Raw genomic sequence first — 15,012 nt, forward strand, 5'->3', positions numbered from 1 at the left:
AGGTAGGGCAGTATGCCAGTGCCAATTTTGTCCTATGCCAACCCTGACTGAAGCCCTTCAGACCAAGGAAGGAAGGGATTATCTTCTTCAAGACAGCAGTGGATGACATAGTGGACTTCCTTGGGTCTGTTTCCTTTACTAAAATAAGGTACTGCTATTATAGGGGGAATTTCGTAACAAGGAATAAACTTGCTGAGTGGAATGACTTCACATTCTGTAGCTTTCATCTGGGATGGCTTGCAAAAATACTTATTTAACTCAGCAAATATGTCAACTTCAGAAAATAAGTTTTCTCTCGTTTCCAACTGTAAGAAAAGAAACCGAAGCATAAGTCTTGGTATGCTTATTTATTCTAGACTAAATAAAAACTGTCACTAAAATATCTAGTGTTTTGCATCTTCAGCCACAGACTTGAGGGATATAGAGCTATTAATCCACTGGAAGGCTCTGACCCTCCAGAGCCACTGCCTGTGAGAACAGAGAACAGGCTTTATGTGTTCCCAAGACACTTATCTGACATAAAGGAAGAGGTGTGGGACTGAAAAGATATTGGAGGACAAACGTCTTGGGGTATATTTTTCAGAGTGAAAAAACAGCTGGAGGTCTCTCAAGTACCTCTGTAGCTCAATTTAAAAATAAATTACAGTTCGATAATCTTTATCCATGTAAAACAGCAAGAAAGTGAAAACGCTGAAAAATATTTAACAGATTTGTACCTCTGTATTCCAAAATCAGATCTGCAAGCATAAATGATTCAGTGAAAAGAACAATGTCAGGCCCCAAAATAGGATCTCCCTACTCTGCTGACCTACTGGAATACCACACAAGCAAAATGTTAAATACATACAAAAGGAGAGGGAGAATGGTGCAAATACTGCACTTGTAACACTTCATTCCCAAATATAGTGATCACAACAGCCTAGCTCAGCTGTTGCCTAATCCTGCCTGACAGGGTCTGTATGTATCTGACCCTACTGAAGTCCCCTAAGTGACTAGAAACCTGTTTCTACACCTGTCCCAAACTGTCCTAAGCAATCCAGAAACAAAAGAGTAATGAACATTCAAGAATTAGAACAATGCAATTGACCATGCTTCATGAGCAGCAAGAATATTCCTTTGTAACTTATTAATTATTCAATTATTACATGATAACAATATTACTGGAAACATGGAGATGCCTGTCAAAACTGGAGTCCCAAAACATAAGCACATTAAAAGATGGTGGCTGTTAAGGGAAACAGAAGGAAAACCCCCAAACCTACAGCTAGTTGAAGGTTACTAGCCTTCAGAAAATATCAATCATTGTTACTTTAGTGTCCTAAACAGCCCAAACAGCCATTATATCATAAATATTATTTCTGTAAATTTCTGCCATTTTTTTATCACAAAAAAATAAAAATATAGTCAAACAAAAATATTTACACATAAATTTAATAAAAACACCATTTAGCAGAATAACTAGAAGTTACACTGAATATACTTTTGCTCTTAGAAATTCAGAGAGATATTTTCTTCTGAGGTGCCACCAGTCTTGTTTCGTTTTCATCACACTAATTCTGACGAATATTTGCAATGACAAGAACACAGTCAGAAGAGAAACAAATGGAATTTTCAGCTTCCAGCCACAAACTGGATGTCAGAGTAGTGGAAGCAATTCAAAAGCTTTGTAATACCACCAGTGATATTCTAATATCACTTGCAGGATTTTCACATAGCTTAAACAAAAAGGTGGTAGTCACAGAAAAAATATGGCAGATGAGTTTTTTTATACTGGTTTTCTTGACAGCAGCAGCTAACAAAAAAGACCAGTTATAAAGAAAAAGGTAATTTATGGGCATGATATTGTTTGCCGTCTCTTGCCAGACTTTTCTTTTTTTTTCCTGTCCTCTCTTCTTCTCTAGGCATAGCATGCATAATGGTTAATACAGTATTACATTTTTTGAATATATTTAACACTGGAATATGGACCTAAAAGTACATTACTGCTCTGAAAAACATTACTGTCAAAAGAACAAAAAAGATAAATTAAGGGAAAAGGAAACTTCTCAAAAATGTATAATAACCCTGAAATTCAAGCTTTAAGTATCTCGATCTATACTTCCTTCGTGATTCAGCAAAAAGTTAAGAGTTTTTTTAATTGGCGGGGAATTATTTCGCACCACTCAAATGAAAATCCACCACTGAGCTAAATTTTCTAATTCTAAATGAGCTGATAATCACTACTTCTAAAGAGCATTATGATATCCATCATATCAGGAAAAAAAAAACCAACAAACATTTAGAGAAAATGGAAAGAAAACCATGGCACCATGGTCACAACTCATATGTGACTATAAGATTCAAAACTGTTTAAATGAGGAGAGAAACAAAGTTCTGTACTCAGATAATTCACAAAGAACTAAAAACTTTATAATTTATATGCTTCCTTTTGCATTTCAGTGCTGAATTCACAAACCAAACATTGAACTGACTATATTTCTTTCCTTGTCTGTTTGGAACTATGATAAAGAAACTGATTCACTATGAGGCTGAGAGTTCAAACAAAAATTTTATCTCTATAACAAATAATGCCATAGTGTGCTGCCAAGAATTTCAATTATTAGCTACAAATACGTTGCTCAACACAGACACATGTAGTTTTAAAATTACAATGTAGCGAAAGAGTTCCTGTCTTCAGCTGCTTTTCAGAACATGTTCACTTTACACAAAGTATCCCCAGACACATAAAAAGGTTTCACAAAGGCAAAATCTAAAATTATCAGAATTCCTTTCTCATCCTAAGGAGCACTAGCAATTAGCTTAGGACAGACAGCTTGGGAATTGTATCACAAGAACAGCATCCAGCATAGCTGCTGTCAAATGCCACCACTTCTAAACACCCTGTTGAGGTTAAGGAAAAAAACAACTATTAAAACAGGTACTTCAACCTCAAATATAAAATTACTTAACTGTTAAACAAAAGTTGACAGGAACTAGTGATTTAATCAATTATGTTAGCAAACAGAGAAACAGTATCTGTAAAAATCTTGATGTTGTTCAATCTTATTTTCACTAGATTCCATGGAGGTAACAATGCAAAGGTAAAAAGAAAAGAAAGCAAGCATGTAAAGTTCTATTGGAATGTATTTCGTAATTATCTTTAAAATTAGATATATCTTCCTGCATTTACTTCAATGAAAAAGGTTACAGTGTTGATATTACTTCTATTCATACACACTTTTGACATTTCATTCCTAATGCCTTTCAGTTACTTTGCCAATTAAGAATGCCTCAAAAAATACTGATATTTCTTTTAAACCATTTTAAGAAGATCAATAAATATACACATACCTGTGATATGCAAACATTAACAGGAGCATAAAAACAAATCCAAGTTAGGCTAAGCTGTGGAGTAAGTTACCAAAATTGACACATATGAAAAAGGAAAAAGAGAAAGCCACATTTATGGGTAGAGGTTGGTTTTGCCTTAGGCAAAATAAATAAATTATAGGAAAAAGAATGTTTATATGACTGACACTGAACAAAAAACAGTGTTTTGCTTAATTCACCAGAAAGTCTCTGCAAGAAAAATGTAAGTTACTTGTCTGAGTTCAGTATTTTAAAACCTCTTAATGATCAAAACAATAGAGCAGTTCTAGAAGTTACCCCTTGCCTTTGAAATTTTTCCATTTTTTTCCATTTCCTTGTTAAAACATATCTGACATTACATTTCCCCAGATGGAAAACAATTCTCATGTGGGATGCCCAGCTATTTTTGAGACAGATGAAGACATAATTTATGTCTTTGGCTGAGGGAAAAATCGATCATTCTGACAACAACTACTACATGGTTTTCAATAATGTGCTTTGGAAATCCCATGGGAAGGTACTCTTGAAAAGAGATTCATTTTAAATTATGCACAGCAATATTTGTTCTCCAGGTTCAAGTTTTGGTCAGAAATCTTGTATGCCACCATCTTAAGAGTATGAAGAAGCATCAGTTCAACAGTGAAATTTACAGTTTTCAGTTGAGATAAAAGATTGTCTGTTTATTATGAGTCGTTGAATAATGTCAGTCATTTTAATTAATCTGGACAGATAAAAATTGTACATAGGAACGCTTTCTTTGGTTTCTAGTGAGAGTTGCAGTGAAGGTTAAGAACCTTCACACTTGAAGACATAGTCACATCAATATGTATATGCACATTTGTCTGAACTACAATTGTTCTCTCATGTTTTGGTTTTATGCAGTGGATTTTTTTTTTCTTTTTGTTTGTGTGGTTTGGTTGGTTTTTTGCTTGGTGTTTGGGGGGTTTTTTTGATAGTTACATCTTTCCTCCCTTATACAGGCAGTCCAGTCGTATAAGGCTTATGGTCCAAGATTATAGCAGTTATATCATAATTAGCCTTCAGGGCTCCACTCACAGGTTCTCACCTAGGAGCTCCCATCTGGATTCAAAGCAGGATCTCCAATACTGCCTACCCTTGTGTCACACAAATCCAAGACTGAAACGACACCAAATACACTACATGGCAGTAGTTTCTGCTGGGTCAATAACAAGTTGCAACATTTACTGGAAAGAAAGGCAGTGCAACTACAAGACAACGTACTCAGGTAAGCAGATGTGTAGTCAAGCTCATTGCTATTGGTTCTGAAAGCATAGAGGACGGGGAAAAAAAAGACATGTTTTAAAAAGATAGTAAGAAACAAAGAAAATACTGTGAGCCTAGACATATGGAAAGGCTAAGGCAAAGCACTTGCCTAGGTTAAGAAAGGTGAAAATGGTGAGAAATAGAGCATGTTCCCAGTGCAGTTATCATGAGAAGAGATTAGCAGTTTGACCACAGCCTTCATTCTTGCTTGGAAGCAAGGAGCTCTGAAAACCTGTGAATTAGGTTGTATCCCTGTTCTTTCCAGGTCACAACTATATTTAAATCATACATTACACATGTGGGATAATATCACCGTTATTTGGCATAAAATTCATGAGATTCAGGTTAGAAATAAGTCATTAAATATAACTTGCAACTGTTAAAGCCATTTTTACACTGCCATCTCAGTTCCTCAACTCCCTCTAAATAGGTTTATGCAGTTACATCTTACTTCCTAAGTGGTTAATTCAGACCATTTTATCCTTATAAAGCAGACCCGTCTTCCTAACCAACTATTAAAACAATATTCCATTGTCCTCAGTGGGAGACATAAGAGAAACCTACTTAGACAAGCAGTGTCCCAGGTATTTTACTGTGTTAGAAGGTTGTCAAACTAGATCAAAATCAGAACATGATCTTCAGCCTATGGACATGCAGTGAACTCTGTGTCATTTCAGTCCTGGTCTTATCCAATAAAATGCCCAGATGAGCTAAGGCACATGACACACTGGGAAAATATATAAATAAAGTCAACAGCGCACATATGGTCTACCCAGCACAGCCCAGTAAAAGTTCTCCTTTTCTAACTCTCAGATCCTTCTGAGATAACTGAGAAAATGCTCTCCCACAAAATTTCACAGGCACAGTGTTCTCCACGTAAGAGAACTGAGAGAATACAGTGGTTTGGGGATTTTTTATTTAAAAAGATCTTTGCTGTAACTGAAAATTTTCTCCTCAAAACTAAAACATGGAATATTATCAACTTGAGATCTAGTGAATTATCTTTCCACTGTTTAATAAATGATTACTTAATTTAAAAACTGAAATGCCCCTTTTAGACAAATGGTAGCAAAACATTAAAATTGTTCATATTCACCTTCTATGTATGCACTTTTCTAATTTATTTTTCCTGTATAATTTGTTCCTCAGCTTTCAATTAGTAATGATGCACTGGAAGGACATCTTGTTGCTTTCTTTAATAGACATCTCAATAAATACCATATTTATAATTATTACAGTGGATTATAAGTCCGCCCATTTCAACACATAACTGGGCATCTTTTGCCAGGTAGACTAGCAACTCAGCTTCAAATTTGTGTTTTAAAAATTTACTTTAAAAATGGGTCTTTTTAAGACAGAATAAAATGGTCATAACATATTCTTAACTATTTCTGGCCTATCATCTACATAAAGAGAATAACAAAACCAATGAAAATCTGTGTGCAAATCTAAAGTGTTTATTCAACTGATTTCTTTACTTGCAAAGATCTGTAGGTATTATGAAAACAAAGAAAGCAAGAATTTTACAAGGCATGAGTGACAAGGTGAGAATATCTTTTAGTTCAATTACTATTGTTGAGTAATTTAGAAGTTAAACTGTCATTCTGTACTGGTCAGTATTAATACAATAGTGTACTATTGTATGAATTAATCTACTTGAATAGATTGTGTTTACCCTGGAAAGAACAAAAGTATTAGTCTCATTCTTGCAAAATCTGTAAATTTTTTAAATCTGTAAAAATACATTGGAAAAGAACTGAGAAACCCCATTCACGTGTTCCCCTTCAGTCTCGTCACTGCAGGAACCAAAGGGAGCTTGCACCGAATGCACTCACAGCGTGAAGGACTCTGCATTATCGCAGTGTCCGAATGGTGAACCACGATGCAGACCCCGGGTTGCCGAAACAGCTCTTTGGCCGTCATCACCTTCTCTGACGGCTCTTCAGCTCCCAGGAAGGAGCAAGATGACTCAGTGAGCAGCCAGCAGCTCTGCCTTGCAAGAGGACTGAATATTCCTGACCTTCCCCCTTGCCTGACAAGGTGTGTCCCCATCAGGCCATTACCCTGTGAAAGCCAAGTGGGCTTTCTGCTTGTGTTAAAAGCTTAGGATGAAAGAACAAGGCTTTATTTTCCAAATGTGTAGCCAGGAGTAAAGTGTGCAAGCTCTAGCAAGTGCAAAACAGAGTGATATTGCCAAAACAGCTTAAAAATAGTGAACAAATTAAAGACTTAAAAAAAATTATTCTAAAAAATTTGTGTTACGATTCAGCATCAAAGACAAGTTGACACAGTTATGATCATTTTCAAAACTGACTGGTATTTTCCAGAAATGTTACTGTAAGGGTGAACCCACTTTCCTGGGTCTGAAGCCAAATCTCCCATGAATAGGTCCATTTACCATAGAAGCCAGGCGAGTACTTATATAAAGAAGAAAACATCATCCAGCTTTTGAGTTCAGGAAAAGTTGTCTCAGGCTATGTTCTACATTTCCATGGTTTATATCCCAGGGAAAGAACCATCACCACACCATTACTCTTCTGGGGTAGGCACACGAGAAAGGCAGCTCAGTTTGCACAGTCTTAAAAAGGGGGTAAAAAGACAAAGCAAGAATCCTTACACTCGTAACACTTCCTATTTACTGTCCAGGGCAATGGATTATTCTTTCTGTGAAAGTGATTATGCCTAGACCATAAAGTAGGAAATTAAGAAGCAGAATATTCTTACTTGCATTTCAGTAACTTCCTTCTCTACAAATGTGCTGTTCTTTTTCAACAGTTAGTATTCTATTATTATTATTCTATTATTCTAATAATGCCTTTTAACCATCTCTATCAGTTATGTGTATTTTCCTACTACTGTACAGAATTTAAAAGAGTGAAAAATATAAGCTTGAGTTTTTGTCAGTAATGTTTCACGGATGTTTCATTTACCTGCAATGATACATACTTTTCTTAAAAAAAAATTTCTTTTAAATATATTAAAAAGTACTGCACAAGTGAATATCATTTACCCATCTAATGTTAAAACATGCATTATTTCATAGAAACAAAAATGAAATAAATGAAATGAAATAAAATCCATTAAAATTTCCCATTTGGAACACTACCAATTTTGTAAAGATTGTATGAGGTTTTTGTCTACCAAAACACAAACAATAGACTTTTAAGTTACACGACAGAGAATAAAACAGCACTGTGGCTCACATATCTGTATGAGACTGGTTTTTGCTCTTATGGTAATGCTTCTATTCACATGTTCACTTATATTGTGTAACACTTTATTTTAGAATTTAGGTATCTTACCTTCTTATTTAGAATAATATTTATAAGGTAACTTCAGTTCTACCCATATACACAAATTATATCTAGCGAACTGGAACTACATTATCAAGACAGAATATCAAGAGATAATATCAACAGCCTCAACACTAAAAGAAACTGCCTTTACATTCTCTAATTTAACAGGAAAAAGAAAAGGATAGTAGTTCAGGTTCTGGCTCTACAGAGTCACAGTCTACAGGTGAAATACCTCACTGTCATAGAGACAGACCAACCATTAGCCAACATCCCAATCGAGTTAGGGAGGAATACCAGCACTGCAGTCTTACTGAGGAACAAACTGACAGCCAGCACAACTCCCATGCACAAAGGGAACATATTCCCTGTGTGAAACTGCACTGAGCAGCCTTCTGCTCTCACAAAGCTAGAAGGCTCCTCTACAGCTATGCTGAGCAAGGAGCACTCCTAGATTTTTTAATTCAAACTGCAAGCAAACAGTGCAGGGTTTTGTTTTTCACCCTGTAGATTACACAAGAGGTGGAGCTGGGCAGCACATGTCAAGCACACATGACCACATCTGGTCAGCATGATGGTAGGGAAGACTGCAGAACAGAGAGGAACCCCCAGGCAAACCCCGCCGGCATTTGAGATACAGCCCAGCATTAAATGGAAGTCAGCTGTGTAACACATACACATGCAAGGATATGCACACTAAACAACAACATGAACAATGCTTGCATATTTACCTAGTCCTGGTAGGGAACACTTCTTGGGGGGAGGGAAAAGGTGTCAAACAACTTGGGCTTTTGATATTTCTCCTCAATGCACACAGTGTGACCCCAACCACAGTCTTTATATGGGAGGACACAAATTCACTAATTTATACATGAGGTATTTTTCAAGCATGACTTTCCAACAGAAACAGGGATTTTCTCCTACTTCCATCTTCTAAATGGTAAGAAGGCAGATGACATCAATACAGAGGTTTTGTTGCAGAACTCACAGACTTTGTACCAGTAAAAAAAGTGGACTTTCCTACATCTTCTTTCCCCTAGAGTTACTTAACAACTATCCTTCCCTCATCCCTTATGAGACAGACAACTCATATTTGGTTAATGTATCTCTAAAAGGCAATAAAAAAGTGTCCTACTTTAAGCTAATTTAATTCAAAATTGCCACTCAACTTCTACTGGTGTGCTTATTTGCAGTACTTGACTAATTGACACAACTTTATAGGGCTTAGAAAACAAATTTTAAACTATCTCCCTGGAGGACAGGAATTAAAATTAAATGAAAAGAAAGCAAAAATATGATGTCAATTCCTGTCTCCACAAGACTACTCATTTAAAAAGTTAAACTGTGTAACACCATCATTGACAAGAAAACACCATGTCTTGTAGACACAGTCCTGTTAAAATAAAATAAAATTAAATTAATAATCCAATCAGTAAAGGTGGTGTTTTCATCCAACACCACGAAGTACCCACCTAACTCATCCTCTCTCCCTTCCCCCACAATTCCCCAGTCAGTAATCAAGAGGAGAGATAAAAAAACCTTGAATTCTGTAAAGCTGTAAGGGAAAGGAAAGGAAAAGTGTTTGGTTTTCTTATAGGGAACAAAAGCCATCTGTAGACCTACCACAGAAACACCAGGCTACTGAAGCAGAAGTTTTCTTCTGTTGTCTGGATAACACAAGTGTCCTTTTACAGTAATTTTATTTAGGAAACAATAATGATTCAATATCATAGAGATACCTAATACATGTACTGGCAAAAAATAGAACAAGGAGAGGACACCTAGTGGTAGTCTGTGATGCTCAGGGCTGGTAGCATGGAAGTAACATATGAAATTTTTAATGCAGGACCTGATTTTGCAAAGCTCTTACACACTTAATTTTTGAGCACTTTAGTAAGACTTAGTATTCCTGCAAGCTTGTATTTATGAGCTTTTGTGAATCAGCATCACTCTGATTTATCAGAAATAAAATAGCAAAACCAAAATATGTCAGTGTGATATGCTCAGAAACATGTTTAATTAAGCACCAGTGCTTTAACAACAGCTAGAGTGAATATCAACACTTATGTAGGTTTACGAGACTTAAAAAGGTTTGGCAAATTGAAAACCAGATTTCAATACAAGTTAAACCAAATAAGGACATGGCTGCAATTTACAATTTTTTGCATATTTTACTACATGATTTTTTGCAAAACATAACCTTTATTGCCCATGTTGCAATAAGCATTAATTCACTTTAAAAGTTGTTCTAATTCTACATAATCAAATGTCTGAGAACAAGAAAGACTTAGAGCACATTTTTAGAAGAACCAATTCTATTTATTCATACATTTACTAGGTCTTGTCCTGTGATCATAATATCTGTAAGTAGAACTATTGAAGTCTGAGTTTTAAGCAGCTTTTGGAAAATATTTTTATTTTAAAGAATCAGTAAATTAATAGCACTGACAAATGTAAAGTGGCATATCATTAGACACGTAATGATGTATTTATTTGTAATTGTTTATGTCTTTTATTTTTAATTGTTCATTGATCTATGAGCATATTTAGCTAAGAATAACTTACTAGTTGCATGTAAACCTATGTTAAACATTCAAGCAGTTTAGTCAGTCTCATAAAACTTAAAGTAAATAACAATTAGGTCCTGTACCTCCTGTTCAGTATTTTTAGGAACCTAAAGTTAAAAAAAAAATCAAAAGCAAACTCCCGTCACAAATTACTGCAAAGTATAATTTCTGTAATCAACAATTTAAATATTTTTTTTCTTGTATGTTATTACATACAATTTAGCTTAAGTAACTATATGATCTATATGTCAACACCTAAATTCAAAGGACTGGAACATTAGACATTGTAGCTCAAAAGCAGTTTTAGGAAAGTGTGCATTTGCAAATTCAGTACATTATTTCCTGCCAAGATATCTCCTGTCCCTTTCTTAAAGTCTTGCTTCCTATTTCCACTGAGCCATTCATTTGGATAAGCAATTAACATCAGACTGATATGAATATATCAATCAGATTTCATATATACTGCACCACAGGCTACAGCTGTTCCATCATAACACTTAATGCAGAGAAAGCTTCTGCAATGCATACATTATTTACCTCAGTATTACTCTATGTGGCTGTTAGCAGCTTGATCTTGATAGAATTGATTTAAATGATGTGGAAATAAATAAAGGAACAATGTTTCACCAGTGTCATACAAAAATCTTTTAAATTTTTAACCACTGATCCTAATCAGAATATTGACCTTGAAGCTGAAGTCTTACTGATACCTAAAGGAAAAGCTCAAACAATGTCAATGTCCCTTTTCTCTTTGAGGATATAGAAATACCTCAGTGGGATAGCTGCCTTACGGTACAACTTGATTTGTTCATCAATCAATTTTCCATGAAGTATCCTCTTGGCATGTTATGAAGAATGAGTTTGCTGACTGTCCTCTGAATATTTTAGACATAATGGTCACTATTTTTGATCCAAATACATATGTTTCAGATTTATCTGCACCACATTTAAAACCAATATGTCAGCCCCTAAGCGAAAACTATTAAATCCTTTTAACCACATGCAAACAGGCTCCAGTTCTGTGTCACAAAAATTAGTTAACAGTTGCTCCTTGTTGTCCATGTCCAAACACACACATGTAGAGAACATGAATATCAGCAGCAAAGTCTCACTGACTACCCCTATAGGATCATCCATCCATTGTTTCCCAGTTCCGCAAAGGTCATCCTTACCCAGCTTTTTTGTTTGTTTGTTTGAAAATATTATTATAACACACATTTTCTCCGAAGCCATATATGACAATCCATGACCTCCTTCATTTCTGACCTCTGTAAAATGCTAAACAAAAATAAAAACAGACCAAAAAAAGCCCTTTTTTTTTGCACACATTTCGTTTATCAGAGCCTGATTCAGACTGCATATTTACATGTGTTTCTGCATATGAGAACCTTTTGCAAAAGCACCCAATAACTTTCTCGCTGCTCTACTGCATGTTCAAAAAAACCCCAACCAAACAAAACAACCTTCCTGAGGACACATTTCACAAATTTTACTAATGGAATCAAAGGTGAAGTTGCAACCAATCAGCCATTAGCTAAAGATTAAATGGACCAAACACCAACTATTGCTGGTTTGGACCACATCCACTGGTCACTTCTAGTCTCACTTAGTGGCCTATTCAACTATTTTATTTAGAATACCTGATTTCTCTTTGACAATATACATTAGGGAGGAAAAAAGGAATTCATTTCTCTGCCTAGTAGGCATTTATAGTGGCAAGCTCATAATTTGAGCTGCCAGAAAATAATGTCATTGAACGCATTTCAGAAGGTTGCCTCTTTGTAAAGCACAAAGGAGACAAAAGCACAGTTTTATGGTAGAACTGCAAAATATGCTTAATCATTTGCCTTAGTTAAACAGCACAAAACTATAGTGCTCTATTTCTGTGCAAAAAAACTATTACACTGCTTTACAGAGAGGCAAAAAGAAGTAGAATTTACAAAATAAAAAATAATTACCTATTTCAGAGGTTATTTTAAGAAACAACTATAAATTTATTTATATAGACTTCTGATACTTAGGATCATCCAGCATTATATCACTTTAAAACATAATCTGACTTTATTTGTGAGATGGAGCTGCATTTAGGTTTCTGTTAAGCCAGAAAGTGCATACAGTACTGGAGATTAGCATCAGAAAAAGCACCAGAAATGGTACCAAATCTTCCCTCGATATTAATTTAATTAAATAAATCTTGATCAAATTGATTTATGGAAATCAATTTTAATAATGCTTCCATGATAATGCTCTACAAAATAATTCTCATTATGTTTACTTCAAGAAAGGTTTAGAAGACAGCAGTGTTTTTTCCTATGGTTTTAACACTTCTGTTTAAAACATTGTGATATTTAGAATTACAGAAATGAGGACAGGCAAGTAACAAAATGACTGAATTGTGGTGGTATGTGCCAAAGCATTAGATGCTTCCTAGCCGTGAGTATGCCAAATTAGGGAATGCCATAATTTCCTGGAAAAGGCAGCATGCCAAACTGGCAGGCAGCATAACACCATATCTGGAAACAGTGGAGTTGGCAGTTCAGAAGGCAATGACTCAAAATTTGGACTACCCATTTTTCAAAAAGAAGGCCAGTATTTGATATATTCAGGCTACATACAGCCTTCAAATAAGGAGAATTCTAGGAAATCTACTCAATAGTAAATTATTTCAATTTCTCCTATAATAGAAAAATATGAATATGTATTTTAAATTCTCTTGACTACAAGAGTATTAACTTAGTAAGTTTAAGTGCTAGTCACGAAAATCCAATGAAGATTTAGGTGTTTGTTGAAATTCTCAGTATTCTTACTAGGAGTTCATCCATGCTAATTGTGTTGATGGTCCCAAACATATTTTGACCTCTGTGATTAGCAGGGAGACTCTAACTAATGGCTACTCTAAGCCATTTTTTTCCAAAAAGGCCTTTTCACTAGCACCTGTTTGTAATTACACCAACTGGTGAGTAAAAACTCTATTACGTTCTTGTTCTTGTGTACCTCTTCAGAGAGATCTGACTAGTGTTCTGTAGAAATAAGTTCTTAGTGAATGATGTTAGAACCATAAATCTTACCTCTTCCCACTGGTGTATGTATCTAATCAGTCTTGAAAGGCGCAATAAACGTAACAGGCTGAGGATTTTTGTAAATCTCACAATACGAAGTGCTCTTGCTGTCTTGTAAACCTCTGAATCCATTCCTTTTTCTACAATGAGAAAGATATAATCCACTGGTATTGATGAGATGAAGTCAACCACAAACCAGCTTTTTAAGTAATTCATCTTAATGATTTTAGGGTCCAGTATGATTTCAGAGCTGTCTTCATTTACAGTCCCAGTTCTAAAATTCATGATCAAGTCCAATAGAAAAACAGTGTCTGATGCCACATTGAAAATAATCCATGGTGTTGTTGTTTGTTCCGTGAAGAATGTGATTCCAACAGGTATGATGACAAGGTTTCCAACCATCATTATGAGCATGATTAAGTCCCAGTAAAACCTAAAAAAAAGGGAAGAAACAGAATGGTTGATGTAACGTGGTAAAACACATCTATACAAATGGTCTCTATCGTGCCATCAACTTCACCCCCAGATTTTGTTAATGCTAAGAAAGTTCTCATTGTTTTAACCTGTTCAATATGTCAGTAAAGACAGTCAGTAAAGACAAAGTAACATATTTCATTAGGTGCCTTCCTTCTTAAGAATATGCATCTAGAATAAAGAGAGTACTATGGCTTATGACTCCATGGCATATCACACACTGAGAGGTGTGTATGCATACTCCTGTCAAAACCTCTTTGTGATGTTATATGGACAAAACTGATGTCTTATGCCAATCAGAAGCACTTTAGCAATCAAATAGTTTTTTTAAGACTTCTGTCCAAATGGAAAGCCAAATATCTAATAGATAATATATTAAATGTTAGTACCTCTTTGCAAATATACAATTACAATGCTGGAATAAAATTACAGGAAGAGAAAAAAATAGAAACAATAATTAGATAACATCAAAACCTTCATCCACTTTTTCAACCTTAATTGAACTTCCATGCATTTTTACAATCTCATAGTCTACCTTCTCTCAGAGCTAGCTTAGAAGTTTTAGCAAGAACAGTTGCAATTCACATAGCATAAAATGTATACTGCATTTCACTATTTTGTTCCAGAAGTATCTAAAGGATCCCCTCTAACTCTGTTAGAATGCTGCTAATCACACTTGATACAGACGGTAGAGAGCCAGAGTCATAACTTTAAAATTTATTATAGAAACAGTGAGTAAACCCACTTCTTACACAGATTATCTATCCTGATGGAAGATTTCCAAGGGATGGTAGCATACACCTGATTTTAAGCAAGTTATGATAAATCCTAAGTGTTAAATTGTCAAAGAAAGTTATTCAATAAAAGAACTGAAACTGGACTTGAGAAAGCCTAAACCCAATGCATAACCCCTCGTGGTGCCTGAGAACACGATCTGGTCAACTTAAATTGATCTGACGAGGTACAGAAACAAACCAACAACAGTTG

The 15,012-nt window shown here is 35.2% G+C and overlaps 1 protein-coding gene across 1 annotated transcript in view; it reads right to left on the reverse strand.

The window, feature by feature from the left end:
• Positions 1 to 15,012, reverse strand: part of HCN1 (hyperpolarization activated cyclic nucleotide gated potassium channel 1) — a 199,877-nt gene that overhangs the window by 161,508 nt on the left and 23,357 nt on the right. The window contains exon 2 of the mRNA XM_027634972.1: positions 13,561 to 13,984. Coding sequence (XP_027490773.1) covers positions 13,561 to 13,984 — 424 coding nt within the window. The remainder of the gene's footprint in view (positions 1 to 13,560; positions 13,985 to 15,012) is intronic.

This window comes from Corapipo altera, unplaced genomic scaffold (assembly GCF_003945725.1).
Source record: "Corapipo altera isolate COAL_440 unplaced genomic scaffold, ASM394572v1 61411, whole genome shotgun sequence".
Taxonomy (NCBI): Eukaryota; Metazoa; Chordata; class Aves; order Passeriformes; family Pipridae; genus Corapipo; species Corapipo altera.